Source organism: Drosophila eugracilis, unplaced genomic scaffold (assembly GCF_018153835.1).
Source record: "Drosophila eugracilis isolate 14026-0451.02 unplaced genomic scaffold, ASM1815383v1 contig_1765, whole genome shotgun sequence".
NCBI classification, from domain to species: domain Eukaryota; kingdom Metazoa; phylum Arthropoda; class Insecta; order Diptera; family Drosophilidae; genus Drosophila; species Drosophila eugracilis.
The window spans coordinates 716,562-740,842 of NW_024572605.1; the positions used below are offsets into that span (position 1 = coordinate 716,562).

Sequence of the window (24,281 nt, forward strand, 5' to 3'; positions counted from 1 at the left end):
ATAAAAGAAATGTACAAAATAGGCGTTATAAATATGTATGTATAGAAATTTTTTAAAGAATACAAAAATAATTTATTTACATCAGACATTTTGATTCTTGTTCGTTCGTTCGTTTGTTTGTTTGTTGCTTGTTTGTTTGTTAGTTGGCTTTCTTACTAAAACTAAACGAGACTGCTCCACGGATCGAGGTGCATGACAGCGAATAATACAAATAAATATAGACCAATCTTCACTATCCGATATCGGTGCGAATAAGTAACGTGTAATAGCTTAGTAATTGTTTTCATAATTTTTTTTTCAACATTTTTGATCTGCTTTCGCTTGTAGCTTAGTCGCTAGCTTAGTTATTTGTTTAAGTGGTACACATTCCTCGGGTCGGTCGTTTCCTGGTTGCCATTGTTTCGCGCCGTGTTCTGCCACAGTTACCAATAATAATAGTTTTACTTTAGTTAATAGTTTATAGAATTAAGTAGCTGCTCGTGCCAGTGACGGTGCCAGTGCCCAGAGAGTCGCAGTTTACTTGCGTCCCAAGGTATCGCGCCATTCGTTATACTTGTCCATCTCCTCGTGCAGCTGAAGAGCCTCTATGCAGGCGTTGAAGAAGGGCGATCCGAAGCATTCTTGCCTGTTTCGAAGAAGTGAAAGAGGGATTAGTAGCCTCCTTAAATGTTGCGTTTTTAATCTTAGCTTGCTCGAAAACGAGCCAAAAAGTCAAAATATTTCATTGGTCTGCTTTTGTGCAAGAAATTGCACACAGCTTTGGATTCTATACAAAATAATCCATCAAAAAGTCTTTTTCAAAAATTCTTTTTTCAAAAAGGTTAAGAAAAAATGTCAAAATTGCTTGCAGTGAATTTCAAAATTTCAAGCAATGTCTGTTCAAAAATGTGAAAATAAGTTATAAAGTTAGCTCAAAATGTAGATGCCAACAGTTAAAAAATACTTTTTTAAAATTATAAAATAATATTTCCAAAAATCGTAATACTTTATCAAACTTTAGCTTAATTAAAAGCCGAAAGTCAAAAATCAATTATTAAATTAAAAATAATAGAAAATAAAACGTACCAAAACAAAAACGGTAAGCAGGCGTTTTTAGTCGCGCCAGAAACGCGCGCAAGTCGCCAGCTGCTGCCTGCTCTTTCGCTGCCTTTATAGCGTTCTCTCTCTGGGGTTTGCGGATCTCTGGGTCTGTGGCCGCTCTGCGTCGCGCACGCGCATTTTAATTCTCATTTATCACAATTTTGATGCTCTCAAATAGCCAGCGAATATTATATTTATTATTTTACATGGGGCTTATAATCGTTTTGGCCACATTTGTAATGCAGTCCGTTTCGCGTGTTTTTACCAGGGGTTTTTGTTTGTGTCTTGCACAAATTGCGTTCTCTTGATTTCTCAAATATGTAGAATGTGTGTACTCGCATTCGGATAAAGGTTAGGTTTTAGCTTTAGATAGGTATATACGAAGGTATATGCATATATTTACTCTTTTCGTCGACAGATTTACGCTAATTACGGGTTTAATCTTTACAAAATAGCACAAAATTGTAGGTGTAATACATTTGCAAAATACTTTCGGTCTCGTGTGTGCATTGTGTGTGTGTGTGTGTGTGTGTGAGTGTGTGAGTGTATGAGAGAGTGTGTGTGTGTGTCTGCTTACAATGGATTGGGTTTAGCTTGTTGCCCTCGCGGAAAATCGTGTGCTGAGTGTAAATTGTAAATGCTGATTTTACAGTAGAATACAAAAATAAGAGTAATTTTACTTTACATAGATTAAAAACAATGGATTCGTTTTGTTTATTTTATATACATAACGCATAACGCAATAATAATAAAACAAGCTAAGAATACTTAAAAATAAATACTTCGGCTTCTATGTATATTGGGGAGTTGCGAGATCCGCGAATCGGAATCCTCAGCTTCATCATCATCGTCACTCAGCCATCGCCCATCTCTCACTCGCCCGATTATGTTACTTACAACAAACGCATAACGTTCTCAATAAATTAATAAAAATAATTCGTTTTTAAAAAAACACATATAGTAAAAACTGTAAGGCATACAGTAATAAATAAGTACGAATTAAATTTGGGCGTTTTAATATTTTAGATTTCTTTGTTCTGGCTCTGCATTTGTGGTTGTAGTTGGATTGGATTGCATTCTCCATTTCCCAACGTCATTCCCAGTGATCCTCAACTGTGTGTGTTCTGTGTGGTGTGTGGGGTGTCAGTTTGGGTGTGTGTGTGTGTGTGTGTATGTGAGGGGGCGGGGACTTAGAGTTATGTTTGCGGGCCCATGTTGAAGGATATGGGCGAGCCATTCACTACTCTCAGAAAGTGCTGTAAGTTTGACACTTCCTCTTCGGGTATTAACAGCACTTTCAGGCATTCGCCAAACCATTTTGAATCAAAGCAGTCTTTCCTAAAATAAGAAACGAAAATCAAAATGAAGCACAACGGCAAAGGTAACTGAAAGTCGTAAAGGTAACCGAAACAGGAAATCAGGAAAACGAAAGCAGTTTAAAGCGAAAGCGGAAAGGAAACGGAAACGGAAACGGAAGTGGGAAACGAAAGAGGTGTCTAGTGGTAAACGGGCTTGTGGAACGGATAGGGCGATCCATTGATCACTTTCAGATAGTGCTGCAGCTGCGATATCTCTTCATCGTCGATCAGCAGCACCTTCAGGCAGTCCCCGAAGGTCTCGTGGACGAAGCAATTGGCCCTGCATCGAATAGACAAGAAACACAGATATAGGAGGTCGCACAGAGAAAGGGAGAACCAAATCTAATCGGATGTGTGAAGATTTACTCCTAACTTTGATTTGTTAAGAAAGGAAGACTAAAACTCTTAACATCTTAAATGCATAAAAGCGAAATATGTTTAGAATAATTTTAAAAATATTTTTTCTAAAATAAGAATAAGAATGCTTATTAAACTGTCAGAAAACATTTAAATTGCTTGCTATTTATATTTAATATTAACATAATAATAGTTCTAAGAACATAAAGAAAACGGAAAAATATAAATTGGCAGCGGGTTGCGGCCAGTTGTCGTTTTTCTCTGTGCGGGAAAGTCAAGGAGAAAGTAGAGGGCGGGCGAGAAAAGAGCCCATAAAGTTTAGAAATAAACGAAGGTCCCGCGAACATTTCCCGAGACCCCGGCATCTGTGTCAGGGTCTGCCAGCACTTAAGACCCCAATCCGACCGAATTGGTGTCCTTGAGGGCGTGACTCGATGGCTGTAAGGGAATCTCTGCTCCTTGTGCTGCGGGATTGAGGTGGCACCCAGGGACACTTACTTGCATAATCGGTGTATACTCGTCTCGCGGAACAACTGATAGCAGTCCTCGCAGATGCGGTCCAGTCGGAAGAACATGGTCTTGTTGAAGATGCCCTTGCACTCCAGATCGAAGAAATTGCTGCGCTTCGACAGATTGTGGTTGTGTGGCAAGGCGGCGAAGATTGGTATCAAGACGAGAAACAGCACCACCGAGATCTTTATGTTGCGGGAACACATCTGCAAAGAGTGGGAAACCGGAAATGCGTGTAAAAATAGATGACTATTTATAGGTGCGATCAATTAACTGGCTGACTGGCTGACTGGCCATCTGCCCGGGCGGCTCTTTTCTGGGTAAGCAGATATGGGCCAAGCCAAGCCACGTTGAGATCGCCGATCGGGAACTTGCCGCCAAAGGACAGGGCAAGGGCAGGTTACCCAGGTGGCAATCAAGCTGCTGCCCCATCGCGGGGCCCTATAAATAGACCTCGTCCGACAGTCGTCTGCCGACTGGCTAAAAATAAGGCCCCTTTACCCCATACCCCATACCCCATTCCCCAGACCCCGTCCCCCGTCCCCCTTCTCCCATCCTCATCTGTGGCCAAAGGTGCAATTGCAATTGCAGTTGCAGCCGCTGCCGCTGCCACTGCCGCAGACGATCTTATCGCAGGAGAGCTCTATAAATAGCGGCGGCGATTTCAATGTTTATTGCATTATTTGCCATCTGTCGGCGGGGCTTAATTTATGATGTAAGTTTGCCGCTCTGGCGGCTCAAAGGAGATCCAATTTACGGGCGGACGGGCCCCCAAAAAACGTATATATATGTATGCGTGGGTATATGGCCACCCTCTGGTATCTGTTTACTTTGCATATTTTATCAATTTGCGGGCTCTCTCGGGAATTACAGCGCTCACTCATACACGGATCCGTGGCATTCCGAACTATTGAATAATTTGATTTAAGGCGTACATTTTTCCATTGCGCGCTGTGCCAGTTGTTTGTTTGCACACGACATGTGTGAAATTCCTTCGACCCCTGCCAGAAAATTGAAATGAAAATCGCTGAATGAAAGCCAAGGCAGACAGAACGACGTCGCCGAGCATCAGCAACATGAAAGCGATTCGCTAAGCAGTTTCGCTCTCTTGTGCCGACAATGATTTAAACATAAACATATTGCTTTAACGAGCTTTTTCGGCTGTCGAATCTGACGATCTAAGATCTTAGCAAATTGATTTTTTATTGCCTTGCTGATGTCTTCAATTAAGTCGGGCACATTCCTCCGCTGATTTATGGCCGCTGAATGGGAAAACATTCAAATGGGATTCGAAATGGGATTGGGAATGGGGCATTGGGATTGCGAATTCTGTGGAAGTTCATCAGTCGCTTGCCAATGGCCTAGCCGAAATGCATATATACGGCATATGTTTATGTTTATTGGCTGTCCATGAAGAGGCATTTCCGCCCCTAAAAGTAGACTCCAAAAAGATCGAAGCCGCAGCCAGAGATTTACTCATTTTCTAAAGAAGGGTTAAGTTTTCACTCATTGTAGTACTATTTATGCTGGATATTGGGTCGTGTCATAGTGAAATACCAGAGTTACTATTTTTAACATACATTTTAAATAGTTTGCTGACTCAATAAGCCTTATCAGGAGATTTGTTATACTCATTTCCCAAAAATAGTTAACTTTGTACGAATGTTGGGGAAGTTCTACGTAATTATAGTTGCAGCATTTTGTAAACATATTCATAGGAAAGGATGAAGAAGCTGTCGTCACAGTTAATAACCCCAGTTACTATCTTTAAAAACATTTCAAATATTTTACTGCGCAAATACTTAACTTTTTGTATGACTAAAGTAGAAAATAATATAATTTTAATGACGAAATTTTTGGAAATTGTTTCATCACAACATTATTTCATACGTCGTCATAGATAATATCTTAAGTATGAGGATGTATCCACATTTTTATGACCGAGTTGTTTAAAAATATAATATTTCTGATGACGAAATAAGTCTTTTACATTTCGGAGTTTCATAACATGATTTTATACAATTGCGTCACTTTATCGGAAACCTTATCTAAAACTCATTTAACAAAAATTCAGCTGAGGAAGTGCTAATATCTAATATTTTAGCCAACCAGTAAGTCAAGGCTATGATTCTGATTGAATCGATTCTTGAAAAACTAAAACTAGAATTATACAAAGGGGGCTTTATAGCCTTAGATCTAATGAAGTTTACTTTGCGCAAATAGTTTTATTGGCAGCTGGTTCTGCCACACGTGTGAGGGAGTGGAAAAGTGCAAGTGGTGACCGAGCGGGGAACCCAGGCCCAATAACGACACCTAGTATATGGGATTCGTTTCGTCAGAGATCTCCCGACGACGTCCCAGTGCAAAGTGCAACAGCTTGCTTACGACTCGACTCGACTCGATTTCCCCGATGGATTCGGCTGTGGCTTCAGCATCTGGTGATAATTGGCTTCGAGTTGCACGATTTATGGCATCATCGCTCGCTGCAGGCGGCTATTTTTAACGCTCTTTTGCCGGCCGCATGAATGCCATAATTGATATGCGAAACGCGTCAAAGATAATGTAACACGGTCCATGGAAAGGGGGCTCGTCGTAGGTGGGGGGGGGATACAGTGAGGGGCAGGGCAAGTGGAAGGGAAAGTTGAGGGAGAAGTTGAATGAATGATCGATCGATCGACCGATCGAATGGCGTCATCAGCCTAAAAGGGAGCCAATGAACGCCGTCATCTTTATCGATCTTGGATCTGGAGAGTACAGCAAATGCATCTTATGTGAGTATCATGCAGTACAGTATATAGCATATAGAACATATAGCATCTTCGATCATCTTTATCAACGTCCGATGATGCGACATGTGCTGGCAATTTGTTTGCATTTTACTTTTGATTAGCTGGCAATTGATTTTACTTGTCGGCCGGCGCTTTGTATCAATATTCGAGTCAATTCCAGCCGCGAGCGTGTGGCACATACAAGTCATCCCATTACTGGAATTCCAGCCACTATCTATGTCTCCATATGCTCCGAATGCCGCACACAACTGTAGGTATACGCCACTGAATCATTGGAGCGAGCCGCACGCACGCCTCTCAATTGCCATCTCGCTAATGTTGTTGTTGATTGCCGTCTGATTGTCCACTATTCAGCTCTGATTTGATTGCTGGTTCGATGTTTTTGTCGCTGCTGCTGCTGCTGCTGCTGCTGTGGCTGCTGCTGCCAGGCGACATTGGATGAAGTCATGAGCCAAAAATAATTATGCCAATTATGACTGAAAAGCGGACTGTGAACTCTTTTTGCGCAATAGTTTATAGCTATTATTGTGCTTGGGGTGGAAAAGGGGGCCAGAGGTATGCTCGATTCTCTCAAAGTTAGTTCTGCATTCGATTTGCCATCTGTGGAGGCACAGCCTTGATCTACAAGCCCCTAGCATTCGAAATAGATCTCTGTGTAAATGATATTCCTGCTAAGATCGCAATAGGTATCCCAAGGTCGACCCACTCATGGAACGCCCACCCGGAGTTGGCACGAAATGCGCTATTTATAGAATACTTGTTGGGTTCAAGTCCAGCGATTCCTTATCAGTTCCCCTTAAGTTGTGCTCGGTATGCGGGGAATGTTATCGGGGGATATATATCGTGTATATCATCGGGCATTATGTGGATTATAAAGCGGCACCGAAGCGACTGCAAAACTGTGCATTCTAAATGCCAGATACGCCAGATTGATGTGTGAGTTAGTATACTATCTACTGCCATAGTGGCAGTGTGTGTGTGTCTTAACGCTTGGCTACGCAAGCATGGCAAGCCGAAAGCCAAAAGCCAAAACATAAAACACAGGCCCCCTTCGCTGTTCGCCGTTCGCTTTTTGCTTTTCGTTTTTCGTTTTTCGTTTTTTACGGCGCAACTAAAAAGTGCTTAGACACGCAAAAACAACACCACTAGAGGCAGAACAGCGACAACATGTATAAACATTCATGGCGAGACTGCTTGGTACCAGCGACCATAACCATACACATGTGTGTGTGTTAAACTGGCACAACGGCAGCACTTGATGCTGCCAGAGCACTGCAGAGCTGCGCCTGCGCGGACCACTAAACGCTGCTGTTAATTTGATGGACATGCAGGAGTCCCGAGCCCAATTTGCATGATATGTGTCTTCGATTAATATTCATTTATTCATGAAATCTCTGGGGTACGCTAAACAGGAAAGGCCGACTGGAAAGCCACTGGAGCCAGTGTGCACTGGAGAAAACGCTCCTCCACCTCTTCGAGATCTCACTTAACACTTTTCGCATATCATCTGACTAAATATTCCCTTGCATCACATGAGTTCACTTTATTAAGACATACGAGCAGTTAGGAGGTGTGTAAATGCCAGAGATAAGTTGGGCTCATGGTTTTCCATGAATATCGTTTAAAGGTTTGTATAGAGATTATTTATAAGTCCCAAGACTGTTTTTTAATAGTTAAGCAGTTCATTTAGGCCACAACTGTAGAGCCTCCCCACTCACAGTGACTGCTGCAACGGCAGCGATTCTATGGCTTCCATCCGGGGGGCCGTCGGCGCGGGAGGGCATGGCTAAGGGACCAGAGTCAAGTGATCTGAATGTATATCCAATTGACTGTATTGAGATTAATGGCGAGTGCCCGTTTCGCAATAGATCTTGGCGTCTGCCAAAAGGCAATTGGCCGCGCTCTTCGCTCGTCTGCCGCTCGTCTGGGCTGAGTCTTGGACAAACAGTCGCGGTGTTTAGACAGCGGTGACAAAAGTCAGTCGGCAAACAGCACGAGATGTTCCAACCGAAAGGCGAAACAGAATCAAGAAGGTAAGAGACATAAACGAGAGCGACGCGCGAGCAGTCAACTTTTGTTGGCAGCACGAAAATAAAACTGAAGATCGCGATCGTCTGTTGAGGTTGGATGGCCACGGCTACCGCTTGGCTTATCAGGCGGCCCACACAGATACTCACGCACACAGCCAACTCGGCGAAGGCGACGACAGCGAGTCTGGCGCAGTCGACGAAAAGTATCTATGTATCCGAGTATCTAAGTATCTGAGTATCTGACTAGCTGAGAGATCGAGGCGATGAGAGAGCGAGTGGAACACCCGGGCGTATACGTGATGTGAATGCTTATCATTCGGGCCAAGCCAACAAAAGCCGTTAAGAAAAAATGACTGGAGAGCGGCACTTGTCCTGGCACGCTCATGGAATATCTAATTGCGATTACTAAACTAGTTTGGGCCCGCCCAGATCCCCTCTCTCCTCGCTTGGAAAAGTGAATTAATCAACTGCAACTAAATTTTCCACCTTGCAAGTGGAAATTTCTCAACCGCTTCTGCTTGCCACTACAGTGACTAACTAGCTAAGCTTTCGAGCTAGTTCTCATAAGCGATGTAGTTTCCGCAAGTTCTTTGAATAAATTGCCCACCTAAACCTATTGATGACGCCTATTAACTTTGATAATGAAGATGTAATAATCCACTGCGGAATTCGTTGCATACATTTGGGAGTTATCTGGGAGCTGTTCTTGTGATCGGCAATTAGCCAGCTTGCTTCCAGGACAGCCATTAGTCTGCCTCTATACTAACCAACTAAGCTATTCATCTCTGTACCTCCTTTACCATACTTATTTTTATCTTAAATAACAACGAACAACATTGCTCATTTCTAATTACGAGAAACGAAGGCTTTAAGGTTATATTTATTATAAGAACTATGTTTTATGATAACTGGGCATGCACAAGGCTTTTCTGATTTATCTATTGACTAATGATTTAATTTGAAAAATGCTGTTTGAACGTAAGAACTGATCTGAAATGGGTTAATACGCCTTTAAAAGTAACTTTAATAATTAGCTTAATGCAAAAAGCAGTCTGAATTTATATTAAACAATATCATATTCATGATAAACCTCTAATTAATCTGATCTACGAGAACGTATTCTTGAACACCCTTTGGCTTACGAATGGAATTTCATATTCCGCATCACCCATACGCCACGTTGCACTGGCCCACCAATTAATCTGCCGCTCCAACGTAATAGCAACAGCAATAGCAAAAGCAATATCCACCACATGCGATCGAGAAATGCAGCCGCCGTATATCGTATATTGCGCATTGTATCTGCTGCTGCTGACGTTGTCGCGCGGTTTTGCCAGCCAGTTGGGCGACCATTTGGCACAAACAGACTCACAAACCCACAAACTCACAATCTGACAAGCTCAGAAACTCGCACTCACATACCCACTGGCAGCACTCACACACGACAATTGGCTTTTTATTAGTTTAATTGAAAGCAAAACAATTTGGCATGGCGAACTGGTTTCAGCTCGTTTTCCAAATGCAAGCCAAATTATCATACTCGACTGAGTGCGGTTTCTTCGCACACACAGATACGTGCAAGCATTTGCAACGAGGCGGGCGGCTTTGAGCCAAAGTTTGAGTCGGAATTCGTATCTTGTATCCGAATGTGAGGCAGATGTGGCGGCAGCGGCGCACAGAAGCGTGTCACACGTTTCCCTCTCACAGATGTTTACTTATATGCTTTCAGTTGGCGTATAAATAAACAAGTCCATTGAGGAAATTATTTGCAAAATATTCAGAGACAGAGAGAGAGAGAGCACAAAAATGTGCAGCCGATAGCCTTTTTGCTGATTGTGCCAATTTTCGGTGTTTTTGTTGCTGCTGCCGCCGAGCGCTTTGTTTTAAATAAAATCGAAAACCGAAAATTGAGAACCGAAAGTCCAAAACCGATAATCGAAAGGCTTATAAATCACATAATTAAGTTTTGCCCCTGCGACTCGGACTGGATCTGAGTGTTATGGCTACGTGAATCGTATTAATGAAACGTAACCCAGCGGGTGTTGAGCTCTCGATAGGGCCATTACGCCCCGCAGCTGGAGGTCCCACCTGAGTGTGGGGGATCCGAAAGGCTGGGAAAGCGGTAAGGGGGATCCCCGATCTCCCATCTCCCATCTCCGACCACCGATCACCAATCACGGATCACCGCTTGACAATGGTGGCAAGGTGTGGTTTATTTTCAGTCGCAGGCGATCGCAAAATTCGCGGAATCCTCACTCACTCAGAATCCCACTTAAGCCGCTTAAAAGTAAACGCCTCGTGAAGTCACTTTCGGGGGGCTTAAGTTGGGAATAGAATATAGAAGTGAAAGTGTTTGAAAGTCTGAATGATTAGCCTAAGGGGCTTACAACAGGGAAGGCAGCTACTTAATCGCGGAACTAGCAATCAAGGAAAGTTTTAAGAAGCTTAACTTGGCTAGAGAACAGAGAGGATTAAATGTGAAATTAATTAACTATCAAGAAATAGTTTAAGAGGTTTCGCTAGTCGTTGTTCATAATTACTTCATTATGGTAAGTTCTTTCCTTATAAATCTAAGTCAAAGTGAAATTCACCTAAGGTTGAAGGTGAAGAACTCTATTCGTAAATTAACAAAAAGTTGAAAATCTTTCAGAAATTCTATATCAGGTATATAAGAAGAGCCTCAAATTCCGCCCGATTGTTCCACACTTTGCCGGTATTAGTGATTGGCAATTCCAATAAACGTGGCAGCAATTAACGGAACGAAAATACACCCAAAAATATTTGAAATATTCCAAAGTGACGACCTATATTCGGGATTTGGTTGAGAGAACTTGGCAAGTAGAAGCGTGCACATTGCCGTGCCGCGAATGTCAAAATCGGAAATGAGTCATTGGCAAAGTGCGAGGCTACCGCGATCAAAGAGCCAATTACAATGGACGGCCATTCAACGATCGGGCGTGAATGAAGTGTGTGGGGCAGAGGCAGCTTGAGCGGCAGATAGCAACAGCACAGTGCACCACCTGACACCCAGGTACACATCAGATACAGATACAGATACAGATACATTTACAGATGTGGCCAGTACAATCGCTCGTGCGTTCCAAGAATTCGAGAAATTCCCCAAACGGAGAGATGCACCGCGAGAAATTAAGGACACCATTACACATCTTTTCAAGACTGAAAGTTGATATTAATAACTTTAGATTATCAAAATGGTCAAGTTTTGTGTTTGAATTTCCAAAAACTTATCTCGCAGTGACCAAGTCGCTTTTGGGGGTTTTCCACATTCCATTCGGGCGCTTGGCTTGGTTTTCCCATTGGCCAATTCTCCAGTCGTCCAATGGTCTAATAAGGTCACCAGCAACTCCTAGCGGCAACGACTATTGCGACTGCAATTGCAATTGTCGTACGGCCAAGGACGGAAGAAATGCGCGCGAGGAGATCGGACCGGGCCAGTTGACGTCAATTAAGTTGGCTAAATGCCTGAAACTAGTTTCAGCCCGCTCCCCAACTCGATTACATGACACAAAATCAATCATTAACATTTGTATATCGCAGACCCGCTCCGCACACACACACACACACACACGTACCTCGTATTTGGTAACCTGTCGCGGGTCTCCAACTTTTCAACTTCGACGGGCCCCCGTTTCCAGCCGCCTTTGTATTTATTGCTCTTTTGGCTGTGTTTTTTTGTTGTTTGTTGTTTGGGCTGGCGCTGTTATTATTGTTATTGTTTATCGTGAGGTTTAATGGCGTTTTGTCAATTTGTTGTTAATTTTCATGGCTTATTACAGCACTTCATTGCCCGCTGACATAAGAACCCATTAATAATTTAACGATCGCTTATTAATAACGGCGACAGCAACAACAAAGCCAACTAATTGACTCGTTCAGCATAAGTCGATATAATTATATGTAGAGATATGTGCATTTTAAGAATGACTAGTGGCCAGTTAGGAGCTGGGAGTTAGCGGGGCATGGCCATAAAAGGCAGAAGTCAATTTTATTTGCAGACAGGCCATAAAACCTTGCGGTTGCATCAGCCACTTTCAATGTGAACTGCTGCTCACGATTAAGGGTAATTTTCAGTCCGAATTCTTTGAATTGCCGTTGAGTCACGGAGTTGGTAACACAGATAAAACCGCCCCTGAGATAAGACAATGCGAGATGGTGGGATAGATAGGTGATAAGTGGTTTATGATATCGCCACTAACTCACTCTTCCCAATGATGAAGCTTGGCCCAGAGTAGACCCCCGAGTAAAGAGGCAATCGAAGCTAACTAACCGCCAGGGTTTTGGGGCATTGAACTGCGGGAAATAAGCCAAACGACAAGTCCGGGAACAGTTGGCAGATGTTACGCCGCACAAACATACAATTATACGAAAGCACCGCCAGAGTACACACACACACACTGGCCACACTGCATGCCAAGAGCATATGCATATTGTATACTCTGTGATATATGGCCAATGACTGTGCCGCAGGAGAGCAGGAGAGCGGTCTCTTGAGTTGCCAACATCAAAGTCGCGCGTCTGCGAAACACACTCGTATCTGTATCTGGACTCTGGTCGTGGTATCTGTAGCTTCTGCCACACATTAACCCCGAGGAGACCCTCACTCGCCTAGTTGAGTGCGCCACAATTGCTTTTCAATTAGCCAGAGCTGCGGAGGAGGATCACTGGGCTCAGTGCTATGTGCTACATGCTGAATGGTATATGGTATATGGAATATATCTTATGGGATGCGACTGAGGTGGCGCGTGGCAGTGATTTATCGCAGAATTCAATTAGAGCCACTTCAGTCTCTGGCAAGCCGCAAAAGGCGAAGGTCAATCCATTGACCGTTGACCAATAACTAGTGGGGGAAACTTAATAGCACAAAATTGGCATTAGCATCCACAAACCTTTCATCTCGGGAAGAGCTTTCTCTACAACATCACTTAAGGTTGAACACATTTAAGTCAACAGAAGAAGTAAGTTTTTGAGTGAGGGAAAAGGATTCTGTTGGGCTAACTAAAGCTTCTATGATTGTGTTTATGTTCCTGTAGAAACAAAGTATGGCTTCTGATTGGGATCATTGGGGTGATTTGACAGATCGACTGACTTGTCAATTGGCCTGAATGTCTCCATTCAATATTCCCCCCCAATTGGCGACTTGGGAGCTGCTGTTTCTGCTCAACTTTCTCACTTGCAGGCCGATCCCGCACTTTAATTATAACGCCAAGCGTCATCGGCTGCGGCGAAGAAAGCGGCTCCGTCTTGGTGCCCATCATCCGCCTGCTGGATCTTCGTCTTTTCAAGTTCATTAACATGACACGGTCCCGTCAGCAGCGACTCCGCTCCCCGCCCTCCATTGTCCCCCTTGGAATTCCGTTTCTGAACTTGAAAAGTGCACTTCCCCCGCGCCACGCCCCCTTCGGAAAGAGGGCCCTTTGTTGGGACAACATGTTGTTTGTATTAAGTACTGTATATGCAGGGTGTTGATGTCAATTCTTATGGCCCGACCAGATTGATACTCACATCTACTGACAGCTTCTTCATGGCGAGGGCTTTGTGTCTGGCTCCGTTGGATGTCTGCTCTCTTTTCGGAGAGAAAGAAGTCATCGTTGTTTGTTTGGGTTTCTAATTATTGTATAATGTCGAAACAAAATGTTTGCTTAAGTACTGTTGCTTGCTGCTTAACTGCTTAAGTAGTTGGTGTAACACAGTTTGGGTGAGTTTGTAAGTTGTTTGGCCGCAGATGTTTGCGTTTAATTGGGGATTATCTAAAAGTGAAATAAATACGTTAGCTCAGCTTTCCCACGAACTCGACTGAGTTGGGCATGCTTTCTTTGATTGGCAGCGTCTAATTCGATTTTAATCGCTCTTTCTTTTGCAATTCGGATCTGGATAACCGATCGGGTTGAGCACAGGACTGACAGCAATCACCGATCAAAGTCTCGCGGCTTGACGTCTAAATTTGCCTCTGGAACGTTTCGCGATCCGCTCGTGTTCCTTATATGTCCATATGCGAACTGGCATGATCGCTGATTGTCATTTATTGTTATTAATGTTGCTGCTGTCGTTGATTAAAATCATTTATATGCATTGGAGATGAACGGGTTGCCGCTGCAGCAGCAAGGCAGCAAGGCAGCCGCAAAACGGCGGCAAAACAGCAGCAGAGCAGCAGGGCCCAGTTGCTACTGCAACGGCTGATGTTGATTTATTTAGCCGGTCCGATCGCTTCGCTGGCTTGGCTGCATTTAAAATGTCGGAAGTGTTTGCACGCAAAAAATAAATACAGCACATACAAAAACACATCATACGAAAATGTGTGTGTTCCTCAGCCTCAGCCGCAGCCTCAGCCTCAGCCTCAGCCGCAGCCTCTGCCTCAGCATAAAATGTACATTTCCTGTTGCACACGCACTATTAAACTGACGGCAGCGATAGACGCCGGCGATTAAAGTGCGAGATTTCGGGGAAATGTGACCAAGTGAGGTCAGCTAGGTTTTCAATTCCCGACTCACAATTCAGAATTCAGAATTCAGAGTTACGAATTCCGAATTCCGAATTCCAGTCCCTGTGGAAGGGACTCGGCGGCATGGGTCACTTATGACATCATCGCCGGATCGATATCGGTCGGGCATCAACGAAAGTTGTTCTGGTCGCTTGACGACGACATTAAAAACCCAGATCGAGGTGGAACAAAAGAGAGAATCGTTGACCGAAAGAGACTCAGGTTGCTCTTGCTGCTGCTGCTGCTGCAAGGTGGCAACATCATGCGAAAAGGGCAGCGATAACATGTTGGCCATAACCAGCAGGTAGTTGGGCCTTCAGGCCATTCGGTCAACTGACAAAGCGGACGGAGATTACAGATAAGCAATTGGTAATTGGCATTTGGTACTGCTCACTGGTCACTGCTCACTGGACACTGGATATTGGGCAAGGAGTATTATAGCTCATAATGGCTACTTAATAGCCCCCCATCGGATTCAGGCCCAGTACTTTTCCACATTCGATCGGGATCGGGATGTGTGCCATTTGTGATTTTTATTTTCGCTTCATTTCGTTTATTTCGCCCTCGCCCGACGTTAATTGCTGCCAATCTTGAAAGCTGCACCAAGTTCGAGCTGTATTTTGTTTATAATTAAACGTTTAACGTTTATTACATTTTCGTAATTCTGTTTGTTGTTTTCGGCGGGGGAAACTTTGCGCTTCGCTCGATTTCCAGTGCTGGGCACCGACCGGCACGAGGTTTGGGTTTGCAGGGGTTACAGGTTATAGGTTGCGGTTTTCTGGTCGCTGGTGACCTTTTCCAGGCGGTTTTTCCAGCTCTTTCACTCGCGACTGCTTGCTTGCCACGACCGTTTAAACACTTGTTGGCTCGTTGGCTTCGTTTTCCGAGCACACACTTTTGGCCTTTATTTTTCGATACTCGATACAAAGAAACAGAAGACAGAAAACCGAAACCGGAGTATCTCAATTGTGCGATTTGCGATGCGATGCGATGTGTTGCGATGCGATGCGATGCGATGCTCACTTGTTGCTTCGCGTTTAAGGACTACGCCGCAGCTCGGCGGTAACATTGTATTTATGTGATTGCTGGCAGCGCTCTCTCGGCGCTCGAAACTGTATCTGTGCCTGTGTGCGTGGCTGAGTGTTGAGCCCCTCAACCAATACATCGCCTCAAAAGACAATTTACTTAGCAATACACTTGATTCATAAAATTATATGAAACATATTTTATTTTCTGGTGGTTAGCGGTTTTCTCCTTCAAGGAGAGATCTGTGAGGTCCCTTAGAAATCCTTGTAGCATCGGTCTTCAATATAAAGGTTTTTTTCGCAAAATATATTTTCAAATGTCGCCTTGCTGAATTAGTTAAATTTATAACGGCACCTTGCAAATGATATTTTTCTTAATTAGAGATTCTCAAACACTCTTTTTATTATTACCAGGTGGCATTAGGCATCGCGAAACCCTTTTTTCATTTTACAGCAATATTTTGGCATCCTGACCCTACTTAAAGTACTTAAGTCCTGAATAGCCAATCAAAATTGATCCTATTGGAATTTCCCAGTTTATACAAATTCGTTTTCCCTTTTGGCCACATTGGCGCTAGTTGCAATCAAGATGTTAGGATGATGCATCGTTTTTCTAACAAAATGTTAACAGTGGCACAGAGCGGCGGAGAAACAGCCTCTGCCACTGTTAACATTTCGAAGAACAGAGAGAAAGAGAGCGGGAGACTACGACGCAAATCGGCAGTAACATTGTAGCAGCGCTCTGTTAGCTCTTGAAACTGTAACTGTGACTGAATGAGTGACTGAGTGTGCTCTTAGGTGATCTCTGCAGCGCACTCTCTTCTACGCCGCTTTTCTCTCTCTTTTGTGCAACCACTTGTTGCCGCCGGAATAACTGTTCTTGGGCAGTAGGGTTTCCCCTATACATACGTATATGTCATACCTAATTGCTAATCAATGCAATTATCTGCAGTTGTAATTGCAGAGCAATCTCCATTGTTTTGCACGGGAATGGGAAAATCGGGCCAAAAATCTCAGGCGAACGATGACGATGCTATTTTGAAAGCCGGAACTTTGACTATGTGAGCATTATCTTAAAATAGTTTCTGAAAAGTAATTAAAATTTTTAAAATGCGTATTTCCTTTAAAAATTTGATAACATTTTTGGCAAAATTCATAATTTGTTGCTCATAAATTTTTAAATTAAGACGTCGGGAATTCAGTCAGCTGTTTTAGAAACCGTGAGTCAATATTGAATTGCGAATTATTTAAGATTGTTTCCTAATACTTTAGAAAAAGTAAGATTTTGTGCGTCTTATGACCCAATAATTTTAAAAGATTTTGAATGATTTATATATTTTTGCATCGTTTTTTATTATATATTTACGTATTTCCCATATTCGTGTTCTAAGATCGGAACTGGTTTTGGATTGAGGCATTGATGCTCAGAGGGTGTTACTAATAATTATGAACTGCATTTTACTGCCATGTTCATTCGCAGAGCAATGTATAAATAATAATAATTTAAATGGTATTTAAAGTAAGTATTTTCGACTAACCACTAAACTAAGCATTCCGAATGGACTTGATATTAAGATAGAGAGAGAAAACAAGAGAACAGAATATCCCACGAGGGGTGTTAATTGAATTTAAAATAATAATATGCCACCTTGCCCGAATTGCGTAGACTGCTGCGACGCTGCGTCACCTGTCTGCCAATTGCGATTGCATTTGTTGTTGATCAATGCAATTAATCGTAATTAACCATGCAAACGTACCTGCCCGCCCCTCTGGACATTCCCAGTCCCACAATTGTTGTTATTAAACAGAACCAAATCCAATTAATGACCAATTTTGGTCTCTGCCGTATCGGGTGGGATATCGCCGCCCAATTAGCATAGTTCGATACGAGGTGTTGGGGTCAGAGGATCCCGGGGTGCCTTCGACTTGTTTATTCTGGATGACTAATTCTGCCCAGATAAACTGGAATCCAGACAAATGGAAAAAAACTGACCGACGGAAAAATATTGTCTGTTACAGTTTATGGTGTTATATCACAGACGAAGTGGTTCTCTGTAATATTATGATGGTAATTCTCAGCAAGGTAACCCCATTATATAGCATCTAAGCATCTAAAATCGTTAGAATATTTATTTATTTACTATACCATTCTAATGCAGGCTTTTCCTATATTCCTTATAGTATGCAATATTAAAAGATATCAAAAAGAACTATGATATGGTGGTAATATCAATTTCCTTGAAATCGAAAGTAAATAATATACTATAGCTGCTTTAGCTTTCTGCCAAGGCAAGTTAAAAACAAAGAAAAAGATATAGAGATATAAATTTAGAAAATTATAGGTAACAAAGTAATAACAGGCCACATGAGTAATTGAATAAAACGATTTCATTCAGCAGATATCAAGACAAATTTGATGATCACATTAAAGAGTTTCCCACACGCAAGAGCTGATCAATTGGGATGTGCATTATGTATAATGGCTGTGGCATAGCGACACTTACACGCACACACAGCCATAATGGAGCTCCCATTACAGATTTAAATAACGGAACCGGAAATTGCCTCAAGAGAATCTTGACTGATACACACACACACTCACTTGGATTAATTTTAACTGAAGCACCACCGAAATTATAAGTACATACATCTATACCGACCTTGTAACAATTCCTTTTTACACGAATTTGTGCCCCCCATTCAATATGCGAGTTTAGTCGGAAAAGTAATGCAGGGCCAGGGACAGGGACAGGGTCATCCTCTATTTACGGATTTACGGATTTACGAATTTACGGATACTCTGTACTTGGCCGCCCCAATGTTATTAACCTCCAAGTGGGCCAGATCGCGCTCCGAACAAAAGCTGAACTTGTAAAAAGGGTGTGACACCGCTAAAGCGAGTGCAAACAGTCAACAAACGGACATATTCGCGAATGTCGATCACGGAACACTGAGCGAAAAGCGTCTTCCAAACCTAACGATCTCTATAACTTGTGATTTACTTTCACACACTTCAATTAATTTATTCGCTTCGAATGAGATGAATTAAATAAAAACCCAGATAACGAGGTTTTTAATATGTTATTGGTCAGTGACTTCATATTTTAGATGACCCCATTTCTCTGAGTGTAGGAATGCGAAATGGTATTTTGCTCAGAAGAATCGAAATTGGGCTTACCTTAGGCGCTTGTTTCGGGTTTGGTGCGGGGTGTTCTGTGGACTGGGCCACCCAAACTTTCGGATGCTTATCGCCGATTCTGGTGGGTTCTGTGGGATATCTCTGGATGGGGGTATTCAGGTGGGGGTATCGTTGTTGTGGGGCAGAAACGAGTTTGTTTACCTCCTTCGTTTTTTATTTGTTGGAGTGAGAGAGCGAAGTTCCTTAGGCCCGCGGCATTTCTCTGGCACTCGAGTTTATCGCCATTTTGTGTGGATTTTGGTCAGGTCTTTGTGTTTGTTGTGTTTGTTGGGTCTCCGCTGATAACGCGTCACAGGGGGCGTCATAAGGGGGCGTGCCCAGAGCGAACTTTTTGGTTGTTGCTGCTTCCTCTTCATTCGCTCCACTCTCCACTCCCCGTTTGCATTTTCATACGGTTCACTTCACTTGCTCTCTGCCTTCCACTCTTCTACTCTTTCCACTCTCACTTCCTTTCACCCACTGATTCGTGCGTGGTGAAAGAGCAAAGCAAAACTGGCGATAATCGCAGCAATGAATGGAAATGAATGTGAATTGTCGCTTGTTTGTTTGTTTGTTTGTTGTTATTGTTGTTGTTGTCTTTTATTTTGCTTTTACTTTTGCTGTTGCTGGCGGTAACTGATCTACACGCACTGGAAAGAGAGCAGCAGCCCCACTTCCACTCCCACACTCTCGCTCCCTCTCTTTCTCTCTTTTAGTGACATTCAGTGCCAGGAGAACTCACTTACACACACGCACACAGGCACAGGGGGTATCTTTGTAAATATATTTCCACATAATTGACACTCCACGTCGATGTTACAACAACTACACTGCGAACTTGCAACGCCAGCGCGATTCTCACGTTCGCACCGATTATTCACACATTCAAACAGATAGTATGTGTACTTGCGTATTTATTCAGCTCACATATGTGTACTTCTTAGCTCAAAATATTTGCACATCGGCGGTGCAGCTGCACATATATCTATAGATATAGTTATATGGCTTTGGCCAAGGCAACGGACGCGATCGCGATCGCGACACAAGGATTTTCCGGCGAAGCCAATCGAAAGAAAATAGGAAAAACCCCAAACCGCATGAGAAGCGAAAGCAGACTAACTGCAAACATTAAATGTCAAAATGCTGGGGACCGTTCTGCCATGCACACCATCTCACACACACACTCACTCCCGCACACACACGAACGCCGTGCGAGGGGTCGAGGGTGAACTGAAAAGTTCCACAAAAGTCTTCGTTTATTTTGCATTTATATTAAACTCTTTCCAAGACATAAATTCTTTAAAGGATAGTAAAACCAACCTACAGCTTAAGGTCATTACTAAGCCTACGCTTCTGTTCAGACTATTTTGGCTGAATTAGAATATATATTTTAGTTTAATGCGCAAAATCAAGTGTAACTCAAGAGAAAAACTCAGAGACCGCCCCTCGCTGGATATTTGGAACGCTTGTTGCTCGAAAGAGCACGCATGTGCCAGCGGTTTGATTCGCCTTTCGATTCGTTTTCGAGTGTGTGTGTGTGTCTGTGAGACAATGCGGCCCCAAATCTTGTCTACCCACCCCACCGTACCACCCCCTCGATCACCCCTCACCTCATCCATCCCACGAACGAGGAGACAAGCGCCTCTAAGGGGTCTTTAGACGAACAAAGGAAGTAGCTCGAGGGTGATAAGTCCACATGCACATCCATATCCATATCCATATTCACAGCCAGTCATGGTCGTTGTTTATCGGGTTATCGGGGTAATTGGCCCCCGTTCGCCTGCATTCGTCGGCGAATCGACGCCCCTGTCCACTGACTTTAGCTCACCGTGTCACACACGCACACATGCGCACGTTCACTAATTGAAATTGAAGCATGTAACTGTAAGTCGGGCTCTCGCGAAGAAACCGTGAGCATAAGCCAATCTCTCTCTCTCTGTCTTCCAGTAAGAGAGCGGCTCCTCCCACCCACACGCACACATACCCTTACGCAGTTTGGAAAGCGAAGAAGAATCACCGGAAAGTTGGAGTTGGGATTTGATTTAGAGTAGCCTGGAAGTGCCCTGTAAGGCGTGTGTAAAAAGCTTGCGTCGCAAATTATTGCCCATTTCCGTTCTATAACCCTACCCCTTCCGCCACACTTTCTGTCTCTGTCTGTCCGCTTGTCCCAGCACCCGCAGAAGCCAATGCATGCGACTCACTATACAGAGCAACTTACAGAAGTCGAACTGGAAACTTGTAACTTGTAACTGACTTCTTACCGTTTATTATCTTTAGTGATTAAATTTTAAAACATTAACTTTCAAGAATAAATTGTAATTAATGATTAGATTTTTTAAAAATGTTTGTAGGTTTTCGAGAGACATTCTGAGATTTACTGATTTAGTAAAGCTGCAATTACAAGCCGTTTAAAAGTCCTACTAATATTTAAGGCCGATTTTGCCCTGAGTTATGGAAGTTGGACTGTACAGCAGCGCTTGTCCACAATTAGATTTACGAGCATTCTGCACTAGCCCTCAGTCCCCGGCTCATATATCATGCATTTCTTATATGAATGGCACATTCAATAAAAATATTACGTATACGTCAGCGGAGAGTCAACAAACTTGTAATGTGGCACAAGTGTGATTCAATAAGCCTGCCTCCAGGTGTGATCAGAATATGGTTCGTGTGTCTGGGCATGGGTCTGGGCGTGGAATTGGCAATGGACCTGGTCCCCAGCGGAGTTACATATGTGGCCCGGACAAGGTTATGTAATGCAGGCGCGATCCAATCCCACAGCAATGGAAAATAAGAAACGCTGCATTGGGCTGACTTGACTTGACTTTGACCGGTCGGTCAATTTAGCTGCAGTTGAGCGGGCTAATTGCCGCTTTCAGATCTAAATGAGCGGCGCACACGCAAATGATAAAGATGGAAGCACGGGAACGGTACTGTAAGGAATTGCCAGGCACAAGCTCGGATAGAGATTCGGCTTGGAGATTCGAGCTTCGAGATTCCAAATTCGCGACTCGAGCACTTTCTCAGAGCCTCGCAAAGGTCAAAGCGAAAACGATTTGCAGATGTATCTCGGTTCGTGACTGTGGCTCGTGATGGGCACTTAGGAAATCCAGATATAACCGATGCCATTTAGAGAGACGCGCCACAACATAAATAGCAATTCCAAACAATTTTCAATTGCCAAATGCCCGGGACGATGGCTTTTCCTCTCTCTGCCGTCGACGCCGCCAAACTCGTTTCCACTGTAATTGAAACTAAATCTATTTTTAGACCCAGTCCGGCCAGGCGCCAGCTCGGAAAGCATTGCCAAAGCCTCTGATACCCACACTTAGCCCCAATCGACCACAAGCGATCAATCGATCGGTTGATGGGCTTATGCGTCTGTTTGAGCGGATTTCGAATCCCACACTGATCGAGAGTGTAATATCCGTTGGGATTGATGTGGACAAGTTCTGCTGAAAGTATCTCTTATCTCACAAATAACGTTCATTCGCTGAATGGATCTTTAAGGTTCTGCTTTCCTACTTTTCCATTTATCTTAAATTATTAAGTATACTAACTAAATAGATATGATAGATATAAGAAGAAATCCATATTTTTGCATAAGCCTAGAATTTGATCCCATTCTGAGTTCAAAAACAATTTTTTCCACTCACCATTCTAAAAGCCCTTTCACTAAGTTGACGGTTTTGCAGAATAAACAAAGTGTATAATTCCCGACGAGACTAGCACAAAACTCTGTCGATGCCAAAATGTTTGCGAAACTTCTGGCCAAGTCGCTTTTATACGCCGCTAGCATCCAGCGGATGCAAGGGCTTGGGGTTGGTGGTGTAGTGGTGTGGTGGCATAGTGGTACATTGGTGGTGCCGATGGTTTTGCATAATACGCGGTTAGTATTGGCTGATTACAAAGAGCCTCGAGACACAAACGCAAGACAACTCAAACTCAAACACAACTCAAACTGAACTCAAGCCAAGAAAAGCGTATAAATTATACGATTGTGCCGCTTCAGAATGTCTGTTCTGGTCATATGATTATGATTACGTTGATTAAAACGCGCTCTTATCGCCACTTGGTCCGCTGCTGTGTGTTAATGTGTGTCGTCCCATGCCGAGTTGGTCCTCCTCCGGCATCCCAGAACACAGCATCCCGTCATTCCAGTTTCCCATACATTTCGCATCCGCCGCGTACGCCCACTCAATTGCAATTGCTTATACGCCGCGTTGGCGACAGGACAACCAGATAAACAGTTGCTCTGTCAGTCCCGCCTTTCAATTTGCTCACAAAAGGACATCGTTAGGAAAAAGGATGATGGATTCATTATGCACATCGATATGCGCTTATTGAGGGCTCAAGGCTATAGGTCACATTAACCGGGTTGGGCGAAACCCCTTTCACTATCTCAGTTGTTTCATTTCAGACGAGTACAAAGGACTAAACTACTTTTTGTTATTTCGATAGCCTCCATATGGAACGACAAGTTTCTAACTGCCAAAGCATTTTTAATAAAGTTTTGGTTTATTAAGAGTTTTTGATAAATATCTAAAAAACTAACTTTCGTGTGCTTACTTGTAATGAGTACATTTATTAGTTATAATATTTACATTTAATGAAGTTTTTGTTTACTTATATTTTCCAGTTTGACCTGGAAAATGTTTGATATTATTGAAATATCATTTTTATGCCCAACTATAATGTTAAATCGAAATGCAAAAGCATATCTGATTTAACATTTTACTTATAAGCTAACTAAGGCTTAAACTTATCCTTGCCATGATGTCCATGTCCATGTCCATGACCATGGCCACCGCCTCCGCCGACAACCACCGGCTTTACCACCACAACCACGGGCTTAACGATCACGGGTTTTGGTTTCACGAACTTAGAGGGCAGTGCTGAAAGCAGCTGATTAGGATCCTTTAAGAAGGCGGGCTTTGGCGGCAATTTGGCTAGAAGCTGACTGGGATCCGGGAGAGTAGGTTTATTTTTCGTGATTTTGGCTAGTAACTGACTGGGATCCTTTAAGAAGTCTGGCTTCGGCGGTAGTTTTGCGAGCAGCTGACTAGGATCCGGAAGAGCAGGCTTGGTTTTTTGGATGGTGATAGTGGCCTGGATGCATTGAACTGCAAACAGGTAAAGTGCGATGGCCAGGAACAGCAGGTGCCTCTTGAGCAGATCCATTGTGATTGTAGCAGCCCAACGAAGATGGCATCTATTTATGGTGGATGATGCTCCAGTATCTAGAGCTCATTGGCATGCAGCACCTGCCCGCCCGATCTTGGCGAGCTTTTATTCAAATTTCAGGCGATCGATTCGATCGAAACTCTTCATACGGCAGGCGGCGGCATTCCACCAGGTCCGTCGGAAGAATTCCCTGAGTGTAAGTTGAATTCACAATTACCGGCGGGACAGGGTTTTCCTTCTCGTAATTCTGCGCGATATTTATTCATGATCA

At 43.3% G+C, this 24,281-nt stretch overlaps 2 protein-coding genes across 8 annotated transcripts; both read right to left on the reverse strand.

Annotated features, from left to right (window-relative positions):
• Positions 1-100: 100 nt before the first annotated feature.
• On the reverse strand, positions 101-22,573 carry LOC108107342 (ion transport peptide). 7 transcript variants are annotated; one of them, XM_041819832.1, is made up of 4 exons: positions 15,276-15,671; positions 13,648-13,892; positions 3,294-3,511; positions 101-625 (listed from the first exon to the last, which is right to left on the reverse strand). In XM_041819832.1, the coding sequence occupies exons 2-4, from the start codon at positions 13,729-13,731 to the stop codon at positions 517-519; spliced, it is 411 nt and encodes a 136-aa protein (XP_041675766.1). In that variant the 5' UTR covers positions 13,732-13,892; positions 15,276-15,671; the 3' UTR covers positions 101-516. The 7 variants fall into 7 exon arrangements, 6 of the variants coding, with proteins under 6 accessions (XP_041675766.1, XP_017070325.2, XP_017070326.1 ...); XM_017214836.2 differs by lacking the exon at positions 101-625 and adding an exon at positions 2,206-2,418 and having other exon boundaries at positions 15,276-15,666; XM_041819833.1 differs by lacking the exon at positions 101-625 and adding an exon at positions 2,444-2,718 and having other exon boundaries at positions 15,276-15,762.
• An 808-nt stretch (positions 22,574-23,381) lies between these two features.
• Positions 23,382-24,025, reverse strand: LOC108107224. The gene has a single exon (XM_017214641.2). It carries the CDS (start codon positions 24,005-24,007, stop codon positions 23,576-23,578), a length of 432 nt encoding a protein of 143 aa, XP_017070130.2. The 5' UTR covers positions 24,008-24,025; the 3' UTR covers positions 23,382-23,575.
• Between the last annotated feature and the right edge of the window lie 256 nt (positions 24,026-24,281).

What these genes read in the sequence shown, in the direction of transcription:
- LOC108107342 (XM_017214836.2), bottom strand. Translation starts at nt 13,731, where the DNA reads ATGACTTCTTTCTCTCCGAAAAGAGAGCAGACATCCAACGGAGCCAGA. An exon ending in TGAAGAAGCTGTCAGTAGAT is followed by an intron (nt 3,512 to 13,647) that starts GTGAGTATCAAT and finishes CACTCTTTGCAG; the next exon opens with ATGTGTTCCCGCAACATAAA. An exon ending in AGTATACACCGATTATGCAA is followed by an intron (nt 2,419 to 3,293) that starts GTAAGTGTCCCT and finishes TTCTTATTTTAG; the next exon opens with GAAAGACTGCTTTGATTCAA.
- LOC108107224 (XM_017214641.2), bottom strand. Translation starts at nt 24,007, where the DNA reads ATGGATCTGCTCAAGAGGCACCTGCTGTTCCTGGCCATCGCACTTTAC.